The 15687-nt window shown below is 42.1% G+C and overlaps 1 protein-coding gene across 8 annotated transcripts in view; it reads left to right on the top strand.

Moving 5' to 3' along the window:
* Positions 1 to 15687, top strand: part of LOC131065276 (uncharacterized) — a 263489-nt gene that overhangs the window by 115702 nt on the left and 132100 nt on the right. For all 8 annotated transcript variants that reach the window (XR_009111403.2, XR_009111404.2, XR_009111398.2 and 5 more), the window contains exon 6: positions 4428 to 4479. Coding sequence is in view for 5 of the 8 variants with exons in the window: in XM_057999751.2 (XP_057855734.1) it covers positions 4428 to 4479 (52 nt within the window). In the remaining 3 variants the exon portion in view is untranslated. The remainder of the gene's footprint in view (positions 1 to 4427; positions 4480 to 15687) is intronic.

Here is a 15687-nt window from a genome sequence, read left to right as displayed (position 1 = left end):
GAGTGGGCGGCACCTGTATTCCGGCCTTCGGGTAGAGCCAAACGCCTGTTACACTTGGTCCCCTCCAGCACGAGTACCAGGGAGCATCACCGGGCCCAACCACGGTGGCACTTACCAAGGACATGGCAGAGTCAGGGACGGAGGAGTTGCCGCATCAGGTAGTGGTCGCTGAGGAGCAGGGGCTGACAGAGGTGGGGGTGGTGGATACCGAGCCTCACGTGCGGTTGGACGTCGTGGGTAGTGAGGCAGTGGTGACTGTTTCTGCTTCCTTGTTGGAGGAGCCGACAACAGCGAACCATCCCCTGGTCACGGAGATGCGTGCCGACCTCATGGCTATGCAGAGCTGGCTCACACAGCGGTTTCAAATGACACTGGCACAACCAGAGGGAGCTGTTGTATTCTCACTGTGTCGAGAGACTAGAGCAGAGGTAGTCGACTTGGATGACTCATCAGGGGAGGCACATGGACTCACGGTTGGGAACGAGGCGGGGGAGGTCGCCTTTGCTGGGCAAGCACCAGGAGATGGTACACCTTCGGTGGCGGAGGAGGTACCTTCACAGCATGATACAGTTGTGCTCGTTCCACCAGGGACTTCACAGCGTTCGGCGCAAACGGGGGAGGATGTTGAGACCTATCTAGCTGACATGGCTGATATGGTGACGAGGGGTAGGCGGGTGGTGGCCGTTGCCTAGACGCAAGCATTGCAGCAGGTGGTGCTGGAGCTAGAGCAGGTCTTACAGTTTATGCGGGTGGGCTGCCCGGCAGCGTTTTCTACCTGCTTTGAGTCTCAAGGGTGGCCGACTGTTGAGACAGAGGGGATGTTCCAGGCTTGGAGGTTGCGTCAGCCCGTTGTAGAGAGTCGGGTGACGGCAGTTGTCCGCGAGATCGAGCAGGTCTACCGGGATGCCTATTATACATTGAGGCATACACAGCAGGAGTCTGCGGCCCGCGAGGCTGCACGCGTCGCGTTGGAGAGAGATGTGGCTAGCCAGCAGGCCTCATGGGCAGCCGAGAGGGCGCAGTTGTTGGCACAGCTAGAGATGGTCCGCACAGAGACGGTTGAGACCCAGGCAGTGAAGGCCGAGGTAGAGACTCGTTTGGCAGCCGAGCAGACTCGGTTGGTCTGCGCGACGGAGGCAGTGGATACAAAAGAGAAGGAGTTGCTGGAAGCCGCACACGTGGTGAAGACAGCTTTGGAGAAAGTATTGGTTGTGGAGCGGGATGTGACTGCACGCACTCAGCAGGTGTATGAGCTCCGCGCCCGCTTGGCGGCCCAGACACCAACATCTCACCCTTCTGCTTCAGGGACGCTTCCTCAGCACCCTCCCTAGTCTTTCAGATATGTATATTGTATAGATTGCATTATCTCCATTTTTGTAAGTCGCCTGGAGACGACTTTTCTTTTTGGGGGGGATGATGTTGGCGGCATTATTGTACACGGGAATAAGATTAAGTTAATTATGTGTAATTGTTTTGGTTAGTTGGCAACCGAGGGGTGGTAGTTGCGATGCGACGGTTAGTGCTCGCACCCCCTCGGTACCCTTTTATACTGTGGAATGTAACTTGTAACATACATTGATTATGAATAGAACATCTGATATACTTTGTCTGATATTTACGGCATTAGTCTGCATTATGTTCCTTATGCCTTAAGTTATCCACCCAAGAGGGCAAACAAGGTCTGAACATCATTCCTTTCATTTGCGAAGACTGTGATGTGTGAGAAGTATGTTGCATTTGCTGGCTCTGCTAAAGGGCTGCCCTAGCATACAAAGTAGTAGGGACTGAAACATCTCTATCATCTGGAATGCCCCAAAGCTTGTTCATCTCAATTATGTATTCTATATTTTTAGTTTCCTTAAAAAACTTACAATGTTCCACACCTTTTCTTGTCCAAACAATGAAGTGTGCATTCACTTTAGTAATGCTACCAAACCATTTATCCCCACAAATGTTGCATTTTCACTTCCTTGTACCCCCACCTGTACGTGATGTGCCTTCTATTCTTGAAGCAAACTATCTTAGAGGAGATTTAGGATCATAAGCACCCATAGCATATTGTGCCAACAACTTTGAAGGGCAACCTGTACTAGCTGTTGTACTCGCCATGGAACTAGATTGGGCTCCAGGGTCAGCCCCATGGTCACCCCCCTCATCCTCAGGTTTAAATTCTGAATCATTTTCACTATGAGAATGGATTTCCGTCTCATCCTCACTCATGTCATGGGAACTCATTGTGATAGTGACACTGCATTAAAAATAAAAATAAATTCAGCCTAGTTTAACAAATTGAAATACAAATTTGAAATTTCAATTTTGAAAACAAAATTTACAATTTATAATTTAATTTCATATTATTTAAAATGAAAATTTGATGTTGAATATTGAGGGCAAAATGATGAATGATTTATTTCTCATTTTGCCCTCAAGATTCAACATCAAATCTGATTTTGAGATGAATTAAAAAAAAACAAGTTTAAACAAACAATGAATTGAAAATCAGAAAATAAAACAAACAAAAAACAAGAAAAAGTTGAAAAACCCTACCTTGTGCTTGAAAAATCTCTCTAAAATGTTGTAGAATCCTCTTCCTCCTCTTCTTGCTCTTCACTCCTCTCACACTTGCACTCACTCTTTTCACTCCTTAAATCAGACTTCTCCAAGTTTTTCCTCCTCTTCAGCTTGCTGGAAAAAAAGATTAGACTCTGAAAATGTGAGTGAAATCACCAAATATGGTGGTTTTGTGTTGTTTTGGGGGAAGGGGTGGGGCCCATGTCAAATGAGGGTTACCCCCCAACCCTCAAAAATAACACTCTTTTTTTTAAATTAATTTTTTTGATGCCTTTTTACATTCCAGCGATGGGAGACGTTTGGACGTCTCTCGCCCCCCGAGAAATGCCTAGGCATCTCCCAAGGAGACGTTGAGACGCCGAGATGTCTCCCAAGGAGATGTGGAGACATTTCCACGTCTCCTTGGGAAACGTGGAGACGCGGAGACGTTTCCCTGTCTTTGGCAGAGCATCGGTGTGGTGGCGGGATGGTGGGAGATGTCACGTCCCCGTTTCCCTGTCCCAGAAATGTCCTTGTCTTCGAAACGCGGCCCAAAAGTGGGGGAAACACGTTTTGGTGGAACACTGCTTTGTATGTTGATGATGACATAAAGTCTGAAATCTGTTTGAGGTTTTTCACATGTGATTGTTTCAAGCTAATCTAGAGATTTCTAGTTCTTTTCTTGACAATTCTCATTTATATGATATATTTCAAGTAACTTTTAAGTAACTATTTGAACTGAGAACCTTGGAAATGAGATCCGAGAGGGGTCCTAAAGATTTGAGGTGCTAGTTATATTTATTCAAAAAGCAATATTAAGATAGTAGTCACATAAACATATAGATCATAGGATACAATGATAAGAAGCTAAACAAAGGGATAAATCTGGATCTTTTAAATTTATCTAGAAGTCTTCTCCAAACTGAAGAGCTAATTAATCTGCATTGTTTCATGGATTCCTTTTTTGCTGTTTGGATCCCTATCGTCTTTTTCCTCCATGTTTTCCTAGATGTGTCCATTTTGATATGCCTGCTTATGTTTGCTTCTCACATTCCTTTATCCCAACTATTATGGCTTCCCTGTTGTTTCTTAAACCATATTATTGTTCCTCCTGTCCAGATCCGCTCCTTCATTCACCTCTTTGTTTCTTCCTTCTTTGCTAGTCCTCCCTTTGCTTATCCTATCCCTGCGAAATCTTTCTTTGTTTTCCATTTTACCATATTGTGTATTTTTAAATTTCAAAAAAAGCCAAGCTATAGGTATTGACCATAAGAGGCCAAACTATAGGTTTGGGCCATGAATAATTTGGTCACAAGCTGGAAATAGTAGAATAAGTACAGGATAAATGGCAAGAGTATGACTGACCTGTAGTACCATTTGTTATGTGCTGGTCATGTATATTCAAGAGAAACTAGGAACATATAGTGTTAAAATGTATATACTGTATAAGACTAGAAGGACAAAAAATTTAATATTTTATATAGGTAATAATAGTTTATAAATCTAAGATTCAAGAGGCATGTACTCAAGGATTTGTCTGTACACATCGTCTCTTGGTAACTGAGGGTCACTTAGAGTTAGAATTACTACATTTTGGTTGGCAGCCTGCCTCTTAAAACTTAATAGCTTCCAATGTAAAGTTGATCTTGCAAACACTTTTCTCCTCACAATTCCTCACAATTTTTTAACAAATATTTTGACTACTTTTAATTCATTGTTCTATATTTGCATAATTTAGTGGCTTTCTGTCATTGTTTTACAAATTTTCCTATCGTAAGATTGGCTAGTCTTTCAATTCTGCTTTTTTACTTAACTTTACATATATTATTTTAGTATAATTGGTTAATTTTTCAAGTTTTTGGTTGGTTTACATGAAGATTCTTTACAAGGGCGGGCTGGAAAAGGACTAGGCAGGATTTGATCTCAGAGGTAGATAATTCATACCAATATGTGTTTGGCTTTGTTTATCCAGAAACTGTAGAATTTTTTAAATTTTAGAGCTGGTTTGAAATATTCCATTATCAAATTTTTTTGTTCATAAATGGATACTTTGACTGAGTAAATTCATTTTGACAACAATAGGCTTGCATGGTTCCATTTTCTAATTTAGCATCTCCAACAGAAAATCGATCCAAAAGATTGCCACGTTTGAATACTCTTGTCCAAGTCTATATTGTTATACTCAGAAAATTTGTCTTCTTTGAAGACTTAACAATTTTCGGACCCAATCTTTAAACCCAATGATAGCAAAAGCCCAAAAATATTCAGCTCATTAACTTTAAACTCCGTTTATTGACTGATATAAAGGTATTCTTAATTTTCTTATCTTATTCCGAGAAATAGACTTCAAAAAACTAACATTAGGCAACCGAGGTTGTACTCATCTGTCACTCGTGGAACCTCACAGGCTGACAGGAAAACCACCTCTAAAACTGTTGTAAAGTTCCCACAAATCTTCTATAGAATTTTCACTTTCATTCCTGAATTAAACAGTTTCAGTTTTACCAACAACAGATCTTGCTCAGAATGCAAGTAGTAGTAAAAACAAAAATATATATAAAACTGAATTGATTTGTAGAAACTAATACTCAGAAAATTATATATTCAATCTGAAATAGAGATTGTTGCAATCAGAAATAAACATTGTGCTCCTATACTCAGAAACTTTTAATATCTCAGAATCTAGGAACTTTATGCAAACCTCAAGGAACGAAGAATATGTCAATTCTGATCATCAAATGCGCAACCACCATGTTATTTTACAAATATGTCTCTGAAAGAGACACTAACAAATTTCTAGAACTCCATACATTAAATCCACTAATGAAATCTGAGTGACTCTGCCAACACCAGCTAGGGAGGAATCTTTCACCCCCGAAACTGATCTTCCTAAGAGGGTTTGCATCCTCAAGAGGTTGATCTGGATCAAATCCGGACTCTAGAACCACAAGGGTTACAATCATAGAAAAAGAATAAACTCATCATCTCTCCATTTAGCCTCTCACTAATCTTTTATAACCTTGTAGAAAACTCTTCAAATAGACCCTTTCAGCTTCCCTCTCTCTTCATATTTCCCTTTCTCGTTTTTTTAATTTCTTACTTTAGCTTGGGAAATAATAAAGTGGCCTTGACATAAAGTGGTCACTTAACATAGGAATTAATGACCATATTAGATAATGAAAACTTAATTTTCATTATTTAATTATATTTCTAGGCTAGATAATAAAGGGATATTACAGTTTATCAGTTATGACTTGCTTTCTATTCTATTCCTTGGATAAGTGCACATCATACACAAGACTATAAGCTACAGGGATGTTCTTCCAGTTGTGATTTATTAAGACGTCTTCACTATCAATATCTAGATGAACATATTTTATATTGCTGAAATGGAATAAATTATCTCCAGTGTTCATGCTTGAATCCAAGTAATATATAGATAGATTTACCTATTTACTTGCGTCTTCAAGCTCTGACACTTGTGGCACATTGTCTTCAATACAGACCTGTGAATTGTCTATGTGAGGTAATGTCTAATAGATATCAATTATTTAATCATTGGATGGAGAGATAGACATTTCTCCTTCCCCATCATGCAAAAATCAGTATTTATCAGTTTACTATTGCATGTATTCAACAAGGTTTCCTCATAATCTGATATGTTTGAAAACTATATTCCTTGGTCATTTTTGGAGTGCTCAGCACAATGCTACCTAAGTTTCTCTCATCATACATATCGTCATTGCTCAATGGAGAATCTTGCCACTCAATATTTGATATAAAGTTATTAATAACATTATCCTCTTGAGTATTATTTACACTATTCAAATGGAAAGAGTCATTGTTGTTGTAGTGTATACCTAGGTTTGGATATTCTGCAAGTGGATTTGCTTGATTCTGTGCATTTTGAATTAAGCCTTCAAGGTAAGAGCATACAGTGCTTTGACCAGACTAACTACAATGTATGCAAACCGAATGAAATGATGGCATGATCGACCTCCATCAACAGATTCAACACTTCTTTAGTGGACAATATGCATTCATGCAATCCATGAACAAAATGTCTAAGCTGGCTCAAACCAAAATAGTTGATTACACTAGTTTGTTCAATGCCAAAACGGGCTAATGATTCAATACATTGGGTCCAATGGTGAACTGACTAAGATCTATTAGCATGATATGCATATGAATTTGTGGTAAACCATCCAGTTTAGCAAGATAAAATGCATACAAATATATACCTTTAGCAGTACTACCATTCGAGGTTTACAAGACAAGCATGGATGCACTACAAAATAAGATAAATGATTGATATACTGCTGGAACAAGTCTGTTATAATATTCTGATTACAAAATTAGATTGCTGCAATAACACAAATTAGTCTGAGAGAATCAAAATGAGCATGGAATATCATACGCAAAATATGTGTTCAACAACTCAGCTGAAGAATACATTGAAAGTTGAAGCAAGAGGCTGATATAGTGCTGATACAACTTTGTATTGCTGTCACATTTCAAAATCAAAACTGATGTATGCTGAAATACTTTGTAATCACCTTCAGGTGCTAAAACAACAACCCATTGTGAAAGCAAACAAGCCTAACCACTAAACAGCAACTGCAAATGCATCCCAAACACATAAAACTATTAGAATATTTAATTATATTTTAGTCAGCTATATTTAGTTCCTTGTTTAATGGTCATTTAGCTTTTTAGTTAATTAGCTTTTAAGCTTTATTTAACGTTTAGCTTTTTTTTTTAGTTAATTACACTTTAAACAACTTGTTCTTAATTTAGAACGTCATCTTGTAATCTCTATATATACGCTTGTATATTGTTCAATGCATTATCCAATTATTGAATCATTCATTCAATTTATTTTTCATGGTATAGAGCATGGAAATTAAAAATTTCAAAAATTTTTGTTATTAAAATTTTTCGAAGTTTTTATTGAAGAGATTTTTTTTAAACTGTTTTTTTTTTTTAAAAAAACAGATTTTTTTCTCTTCCTGGGCAGTTTTTTTTGCAGGTTGAAAATTTTCCTAGGGTTCCTGCAATTTTCGACTAGGGTTTCTCCCTTTTGTTCAAGTCGAAATTTTATTTTGGTTGCAGAATCTTGGTGGGTTTTTCGAGAGCTCAATTGGGTCGTCAGATTTTTCTGGGTGCATCATTTTCCGTGCCTCAATTTTTGAGCCGTCGGATTTGCATTTTGTTTTCAGATTCTTGGTGGGTTTTTTGAGAGCTTTTCTGGGTAGATCTCAAATTTTCTGGTTGCCTCGTTTTTCGTGCCTCGAATTTTGTGCTAGCGAATTTGCCTTGAAATTTAAAAACAGTCAGCAATTTCTGCTAATTCTGTAGGCGTTGTTTATGCTGTACATTCGACCTAGGGTTTCTGCCCTATTTTTTTTTGCGTTTTTTTTTGGAAAAAAAATCGTCAATATTTTCTTGTTTTGTTTACAAAAAAAAAATCAGAGGTGTTTTTTTATTTTCTGCAAGTTATTATTTTTCATGAAAAATTTAATGTTTTAAGTTTGCAGAAAATTTAATTTTTGGGTTTCTTCCAAACCTCGAAATTCGCGCTTTGGAATTTATGCCAGAATTCTCCTCCAGGGTTTCAGATTTTTTGTGTAGTTGCTTCTATTCTGATTTTTGAATCAGATTCTTTTGTCTTGTGCCTTCACTAGGTTGACCACGTTCAACCTCAGTTTCTGTGATGGCATCTTTGACCAACATTATGTTGGAACACAGGCATAAGTTCAACAACTGCCACAACACCTAGAAACAGTGCATGTTCATGATATCTGAATATCGTTGCCTTGATCAGATTGATTTAGGTCAGACCTTGTCTTACAGGTCCCATGGTTTTCACGATTTTTTCCTGAAAAATTGTCTGTCGGTTTTCTGATTTTTTCCACAAAAAATCATGGGAGGGTTTTCACAATTTTTTCCTCAAAAATTGTTCGCAAGGTTTATAATTTTCCCTTAAAAATTCTCTCATCTGTAATCCGCGATATTTGCGTAAGATTTTAATTATCTGGGTTTTACCATTTTTTGCACAAAAATGATGATTTGTAACCTCAAATTTCTTGGTTTTTCAATTTTCTCCTCAAAATCGTAAATTCTCTTTTCGAGGATTCCTGTTTCAAGGTTTGACGGTTTTTTCCTCAAAATCGTGCTTTGTTGTAGTTAGTTTGGGTCGCACCTGCCAGGGTGAACATCTGCAACCGTGATATCTTGCAGTCAGTTTTGGAGTTGATACTCTTTTGCAAAAGGGTTTGCCGATTTTCCTCAAAATCATGGTTTCAAGTTTCAGTTTGGTTATCCGCCAGCATGTTGAAGATGGATCAGTGATACTGTAGTGCATTCCTACAGAAGATCAGACTGCAGATATCCTCACTAAGTCCTTGAGCTCGACAAAGTTTCTCAAATTTAGAGGGCAGCTTGGTGTGATAGATAGCATGACCATTAAGGGAGGGTATTAGAATATTTAATTATATTTTAGTCACCTATATTTAGTTCCTTGTTTAATGGTCATTGAGCTTTTAAGCTTTATTTAACGTTTAGCTTTTTCTTTTTAGTTAATTACACTTTAAACAACTTGTTCTTACTTTAGAACGTCATCTTGTAATCTCTATATATATGCTTGTATATTGTTGAATACATTATCCGATTATTGAATCATTCATTCAATTTATTTTTCAAAAACTAATTGATATCAGACTGAAATAGAAGTCAGGTCTGAAATAGGGATCGATGCTGCTGGTACAATAGGTACAACCCACAAAAACCTCAAACATCCTCCTAGAACATGTTATAATCTTTAATGAAGTTGCATTTGTAAAATTTAGCAATCAAAACTTCCTTAAAATACATCAAATATTTCCATTTTACCAAACTTACAGAGAGAATTCAACTTGCAACATCAATGTGATCTTAGGGTGAAATCACCATATCCAGCTAGAAGAGTTTCTTGCCCTTGGAATTGGTATTCCAAAACGGTTTTTGCCCTCAATAATTTCTTTTTTAAGTTCTAGCTGAGCAAATGAAAATGAAATTAGAAAAATAACTCAGTAACGCTTCTTCTCAAAACCGAACCTCCTTTTATAACCTTTTTTAGAGCCATTTTTAAAAAAGAGTGTTTTTCTGCTTTGTTTGAAAAAAACACTTTTTTGCTTTTTCATCGTTTTTACTGAAAAATGTTTTCTTTGCTTTTTTATTACTCTTTGGGAAAACATTCTCCCTTAATAAAAATATTATGTAGTGTTTTTATGAGCACTTTTCATTATCTTGAACCTAGCAACACTTTATTTGCACACTTAAAACACCTTTTTTAAAAAATAATTAAATGTAAGCTTTTAAATAAAATATTGAAAAGTAACTTTTTATTATTTTAACAACTTAATTTAAATTTTTAATTTATTTTCCTTTTTAATGCCAATTAGCTTATGGGAAAACTTTGGAAAATAAGCTAATGTCCAAACAATTGTCCACATGTGAGAAGGGGATATTATGAGCTTTTTTAGAAAAAGCAACGAAATAGCTTTTTTGGGAAAAAACAATTTTCGAAAAAGAAATGAAAAAGCAACAAAAAAGTTATAAAAGGGCCTTGGGACTTACGAAGAAGAGCTATGGTGTTATATTCATTTTCTAGTCTCAGTAAGAAAGAACTTGTGTTCATATTTCTTGAGGATGGAAGCCCTCTTGGAGTATTGGTTTCGAGGACAAAAACCCTTCTAGTTGGATTTAGTGATTTCACCTTGAAATGACATTTGCGTTGTAAGTGAAGTTTGTTCCAGTTGGTGTTGAAGATGGAGATTTTTTATGTGTTTTAACAAGGTGTTGACGGGAATAATCATTATGTTATGTTGCTATATTATGTTTATGTTGTCGTCGGTAATAATGAGTTACGACGGTCAGTTAGTTAGCCGACGGGTAGGTAGTTGGAGTCGCGACGGTTGTGTCGCACCCCTTCGGGTATTATATATTGTGTACCTTTTCTTCGAAAGGATCATGTTAGTCATGTCAGATGTAATGTTGTAAGCACTTATTGTACATGGACTATGGAATTAATACAGGGGCTGGTTATTTAATATATTTCCATTATGTTCTGTGCATTTACTTTCTGCATTTAATCGTTTACCCGAGAGGGCAAACATTTGGCGCCGTTGCCTAGACGAACTCGGGAACGGAAGACACGGATGGCGCACAGACACAATGGGCCTACCCGTTGGTGAAGTAAACCCGGAGGTCGACAACGCGCGGACAGAACTTTACACAGGAGAAGACACGGCAATGCGAGAATTTTTAATTTTGCTCCAGGTAGCCATTCAGACATACGTTCGACGAGAAGCGGCGAGGCGGAAATCCCACCAAGTGCCGTGTGGACAGCGCTGGAGGTTAGCCCGGCAGTAAACCGGTTGATGAACCACCTCCCCCGGTTGCTTGCACAGGCATCGCTGGCACAACAGGCCCGCCTGGAGGAGATTGCCCAGGAAGAGCGACGATAACAAATCCTGCAACGCTATGAAGAGAATAGCCGACGGGAAACAGAACGAGATGGCGCCAGGCCAGGAGGAAATTGAACCTTTGACTTATGCCCAATAGACTAAATAAGGATAAAAATAAAAAGATACAAAGTGACGAATGGGAAGTGGCACAAACCGCGTTGAATCTCAGACAGCAGATAGAACGAAGGCGTAGGCTAAGGCAGCTTGCCGAGGGACGACCGGCCGAGGGGTTGCCCGAAGGGAACCCAAGAGGTGTCACGGAGGTTGCGGAGGCAGAGATAGACGGAGAGAACTACACTGTCTACACTGTTGTAGGGCTGCCAGAAGGAGTCACGGAGGGTGCCGAAGGAGAACTCTACAGTTCGCCAGAATACCACCGTAGGGTAAGAAGCTGCGAAGAGTTGGTGGAACAAACAAGGCGAAGTCTAAACCTGATCGACGCTACCAGAGACTTGCTAAAGAATTTGTCCATTTCAGAGGACAACCGGAGGGAGACAACCAACCGGAGGGATACATCGGAAGGTGACGGTACGACCGAAGGTGCCAAGGGAGCACAAGGGTACCGTAGGGGAGGCAATTTGTTTGGTTCGGTGTCAGCAACTTTTTCCGGAGGACCCACGAGTGGAGGTTCAGTTGCAGGAGGCGGAGGATCGCCAGGTACAAGCACACAAGGAATTGGAGGAGCGAGACCCAGCGGTGGGATGGCGAGTAAACAAAAATTGCCAAAGTTCATAGGGGAGGGCAAGGAAGACCCCTTACGGCACTGCCGTAAATGTGAAACCATTTGGTCCGCCAACGGAGTAACAGACCAGGATGACTGGGTACAACAGTTCCCAGCCACGTTACGAGGAGTTGCCATAGATTCGTACTCCGGTGTGGACAAGCAAAAAGTGGCCACGTGGGCCAATCTACAGAAGGAATTCACGGGGGAGTTTCGGTTGCTCCGTGATGACAATGAAATTGTAACGGAGATATACAGTACCAAACAAGGTACTAGGGAGACAGTACGGGCATAGAGTCGGAGGCTTAAAGAACTCTTGGGTAAAATGGAAAGCCAACCCGAAGATGGATTGAAGAAACGATGGTTCGTTGAAGGGTTGATATCCTCCCTACGGAGGAAGATGAAAATTGTACCCCCGACGTCATATGACGACGCTTATAATAGGGCGATGGACCTGGAGAGCGAACACAAAACATCAAAGAAGAAGAAAAGTAATAAATCCTCATCGGAGGACAATGACTCTTCACAGGAAAGCAACAGCGACGACGAGGCTGGCAAACGGGTGCAAGCACTCCAGAAAGACATGGAGCGAATGAGAAAGGAATTCAAAATAATGATAAGCACTAGTCGAAACGAAGGGGACATATGGTGCACTGAGTGCAAAGAGGAAGGGCACACAAAGGGTACTTGCCAAAAGAAGGCATTCTCTGAGATTTGCCAGGTGATGGGACACTCCACCAAGGAGTGCCCGTACAACATGAAAACCCGAGGTACGCAAATGAGCCAGGTGTTGTTCACGGAGTAGGCCACAACATCCGCACCAGCAGGTACCGGCCAACATACTAACACAACGGCATCATCTGGAGGATACCGGGACAATAGACGCTACGGCGGAAGGAATAGCAACAATAACAATAACGGAAGAAGTCTCCAGTATGACGCCATGGGCCGGCCAATTATCCAATGTAGGGCCTGTAATCAGTGGGGGCACTTCGCCCGTGATTGCACGAAGGAAGCCACCCCTCAGCACCTCTGCCGTTGGTGTGGGCCAGGCGACCATGAGGACGCAAATTGCCCGCAGGCAGGGGTTAATCTCGTCAACATTGAGAAGGCTGAGAAGACTGGTGAGAAAGAAGTACTGGCGATCACCCACGCCCAGACGAAAAAAGCCACTTATCCCGACCCCCGTACGGAGAAGGAGAGATTACGGGAGGCAAAGGCCAATATTGAACGTGAGATGACGACCGAACGACGGGACAACAAGGTGGCGAGTACAGCATTCCGTACGGAAGCGGAAAATAACATCATTGGGCAAATATTGCAGATGGAGGTGCCGATAAAGGTAAAAGACCTTCTCGACTCTATGCCACAATTGAGGACTGCCATCCTCACTAATGTGCAAAGCACCGCAGCATCGAGTGCACCACAGGTACGGGTTCCCGCCATCGCATCGTCGAGTGCACCACAGGTAGGGGTTCCCGCCACCGCTTCGAAGAGTACACCACAATTGGAGGTTTCCGTCAGCCCTTCGACTGACCCGATGTTACTAGCCGTGAGCAGTGGTAGACACCCAGCTGTGGTAGAAATGGGTATCCGTGGGACCATTCTGAAGGACACCATTGTGGACAGTGGATCTGGGCTGAATGTACTACCAGAAGAAACATGGAAGCGGCTGGGGAAGCCCACCCTGTGGCCACCCACATTCAACCTGGTGGGAGCGGACCAACACGGCATTAGGCGACTCGGCCTGTTGATGGCCCAAGAAGTGACGATTGGTACGCAACCATTCTTGTTAGATTTCGTGGTTATTCCCTCGAAGAAGAAAGGCTATGACGCCATCCTGGGGAGAGCGTGGTTGATCAACGCGAGGGTAAACCACAACTGGAAGAAAAATACACTTTCCATGGAGAAGGGAGGGCGGAAATAGACCATTGACCTACACACCCAAGATGTCGGCGAAGAGCTCGCCTCTTTTGACTCGGACTCAGAGGACTCTAATAAAGGGGAAGGGGGTCCCGATGAAAGCAAGGGCAAGAACGCGATGGAGCCGAATAGTGAAGGGGTGCTCGAATTGGAGGGATGTTCTGAAGATGAGGTATGCTCACTTAACGGGCTCTTCCACTGGCAAATGGAGGATTACGAAATGTTCCAAAGCTATAGGCTCGAAGTAGAGGAACCAGAGCAACCAACAGAGGTGTATCTACCGGAATACAAAAAATATTGGAAGGGAGACGCCCCAAACCTTGGCGACGTAGATAATCCGAAGAGTGTTGGCCACGATTGGAACCCTGTATGGAAGACCGCAGTCTTCAAAATCTTTATTATCCTTCTTCTTCTTATGTACGGGAAGGAGATTGTGGTCCCTGTAGAATTTGTGGTTCCAGGTCTTCGGATGGCCATGTAAAATAAACTTGCCACCAATAGGCCCAAATTGAAACCCTACTACGCGAAGCGCGCAGGGGACCTGAGAGGTCGGACGGACACCCGAGAGCCTGAAGGGGGACCCGAGAGGATGGAAGGGGACCTAAGAGGCCGGGCAAGCGACTCGAGAGGCACGGGACAAAAGCGGGAGACTTTTGGGCGAGGAAAACCAAGAAGGATGAAGAGCGATCCCAGAGACAGGGGACTCGAGCCGAAGACTCTCTAGACAATATTTATTAAAAAAAAAAAAAAAAGGAAAAAAATTTTGAAAAAAAATCGCACTGGCGTACGACAGCGACCGTACGGTCAAAAAAAGAAGAAGAAGAGAAAATGGCCACCGTACGGTGGGACCAAGGTCACACGATTGTGCGGTGGACGGTGACACCATCGTGCAGCGGTCACACCGTGCGGGGGGAGCCACTGAAGGTTGTTGCCGAGATATGAACCCACCACCGCACCGACCACCGGACAACACCGAACACCGCCGCACAGCAAGGGATAAAGGAGGAGGAAGACACACCGCACGGCTCGACCACGCACCGTACGGCCCGATCAACATGCACAGCAAGGGTTACGCACACCAACGCGCAGCAGCCGCAAAAGGAAAAAGAAAAAAAGAGACCAAGCCCGCACGATTGGAGATGCCAGTGTTGTTGTTGACCGTACAGGGAGGTTGTATGGCCGGGATGCCATCGGGGAAATTACAGTGCAAAAAAAAAAAAAAAAAGGACGGCCAGATTTAAAATGATTCGCTGGAGTTTGAAGCGAGGACACTGGAAAAGAAGGGTTTTTGGCATCTTAAAATATCACTGAAATGATGCGCGCCATGGACTTTCGTGGGGTTTTGAAGGTTGTAAATTGGACCCCGTGAGGGGCGCTGCCCCTTGACCACGCTGGGGCGTTGCCCCAGACCCCGCGAGGGGCGCTGCCTCTCGACCCCGCTGGGGGCGTTGCCCCGAGACCCCCAATTTATGTTGAGCTACAGAAGACCACGGGAAGTGTTGTGGTTGTCCGTATTGTGAGAAAGAAGCTTGCAGCTAAGCATTGGCGGGGAAGCCATAAGTCGTAGAGGGAGACGGATTTGGAGGTTGGGAAGAAATAGAGTTTGAGGGAAGGCATTGCAGGTCCGCGCAGTTGTATGACACTAGGGAGTTATTCAGTTCAGTTTTTAGCCTTTGGGGAGTGTGATGGAGGATTTGAGGTGTTTCCTAGCCTTTGTGCCAGCGGATTGTGGCCACCTCCAGGCAGGATAGGTACGCTTTGAGGAACTCGGAGTATGTCTCGGCTGGACGTGAGGTTGCCTTGGTGGATGCACAGAGGGCTCGAGAGGAGCTGACCACCAGGTTGGAGGCAATAGTCACGTGAGACTTAGTTCAGCGTATCCAGGAGTTGGATGCCGGGAGAGCAGCACGGGTGGCTATCGAGGACAAATTGGCTAGGGAGATAGTATCAATTGAGTAGCAGTTGGTGGAAGCTGAGACTGAAAAA

This window comes from Cryptomeria japonica, chromosome 1 (assembly GCF_030272615.1).
Source record: "Cryptomeria japonica chromosome 1, Sugi_1.0, whole genome shotgun sequence".
Taxonomy (NCBI): Eukaryota; Viridiplantae; Streptophyta; class Pinopsida; order Cupressales; family Cupressaceae; genus Cryptomeria; species Cryptomeria japonica.
Note: the sequence above shows the minus strand (reverse complement) of the source record. Positions and strands in the feature narration are given on the sequence as shown.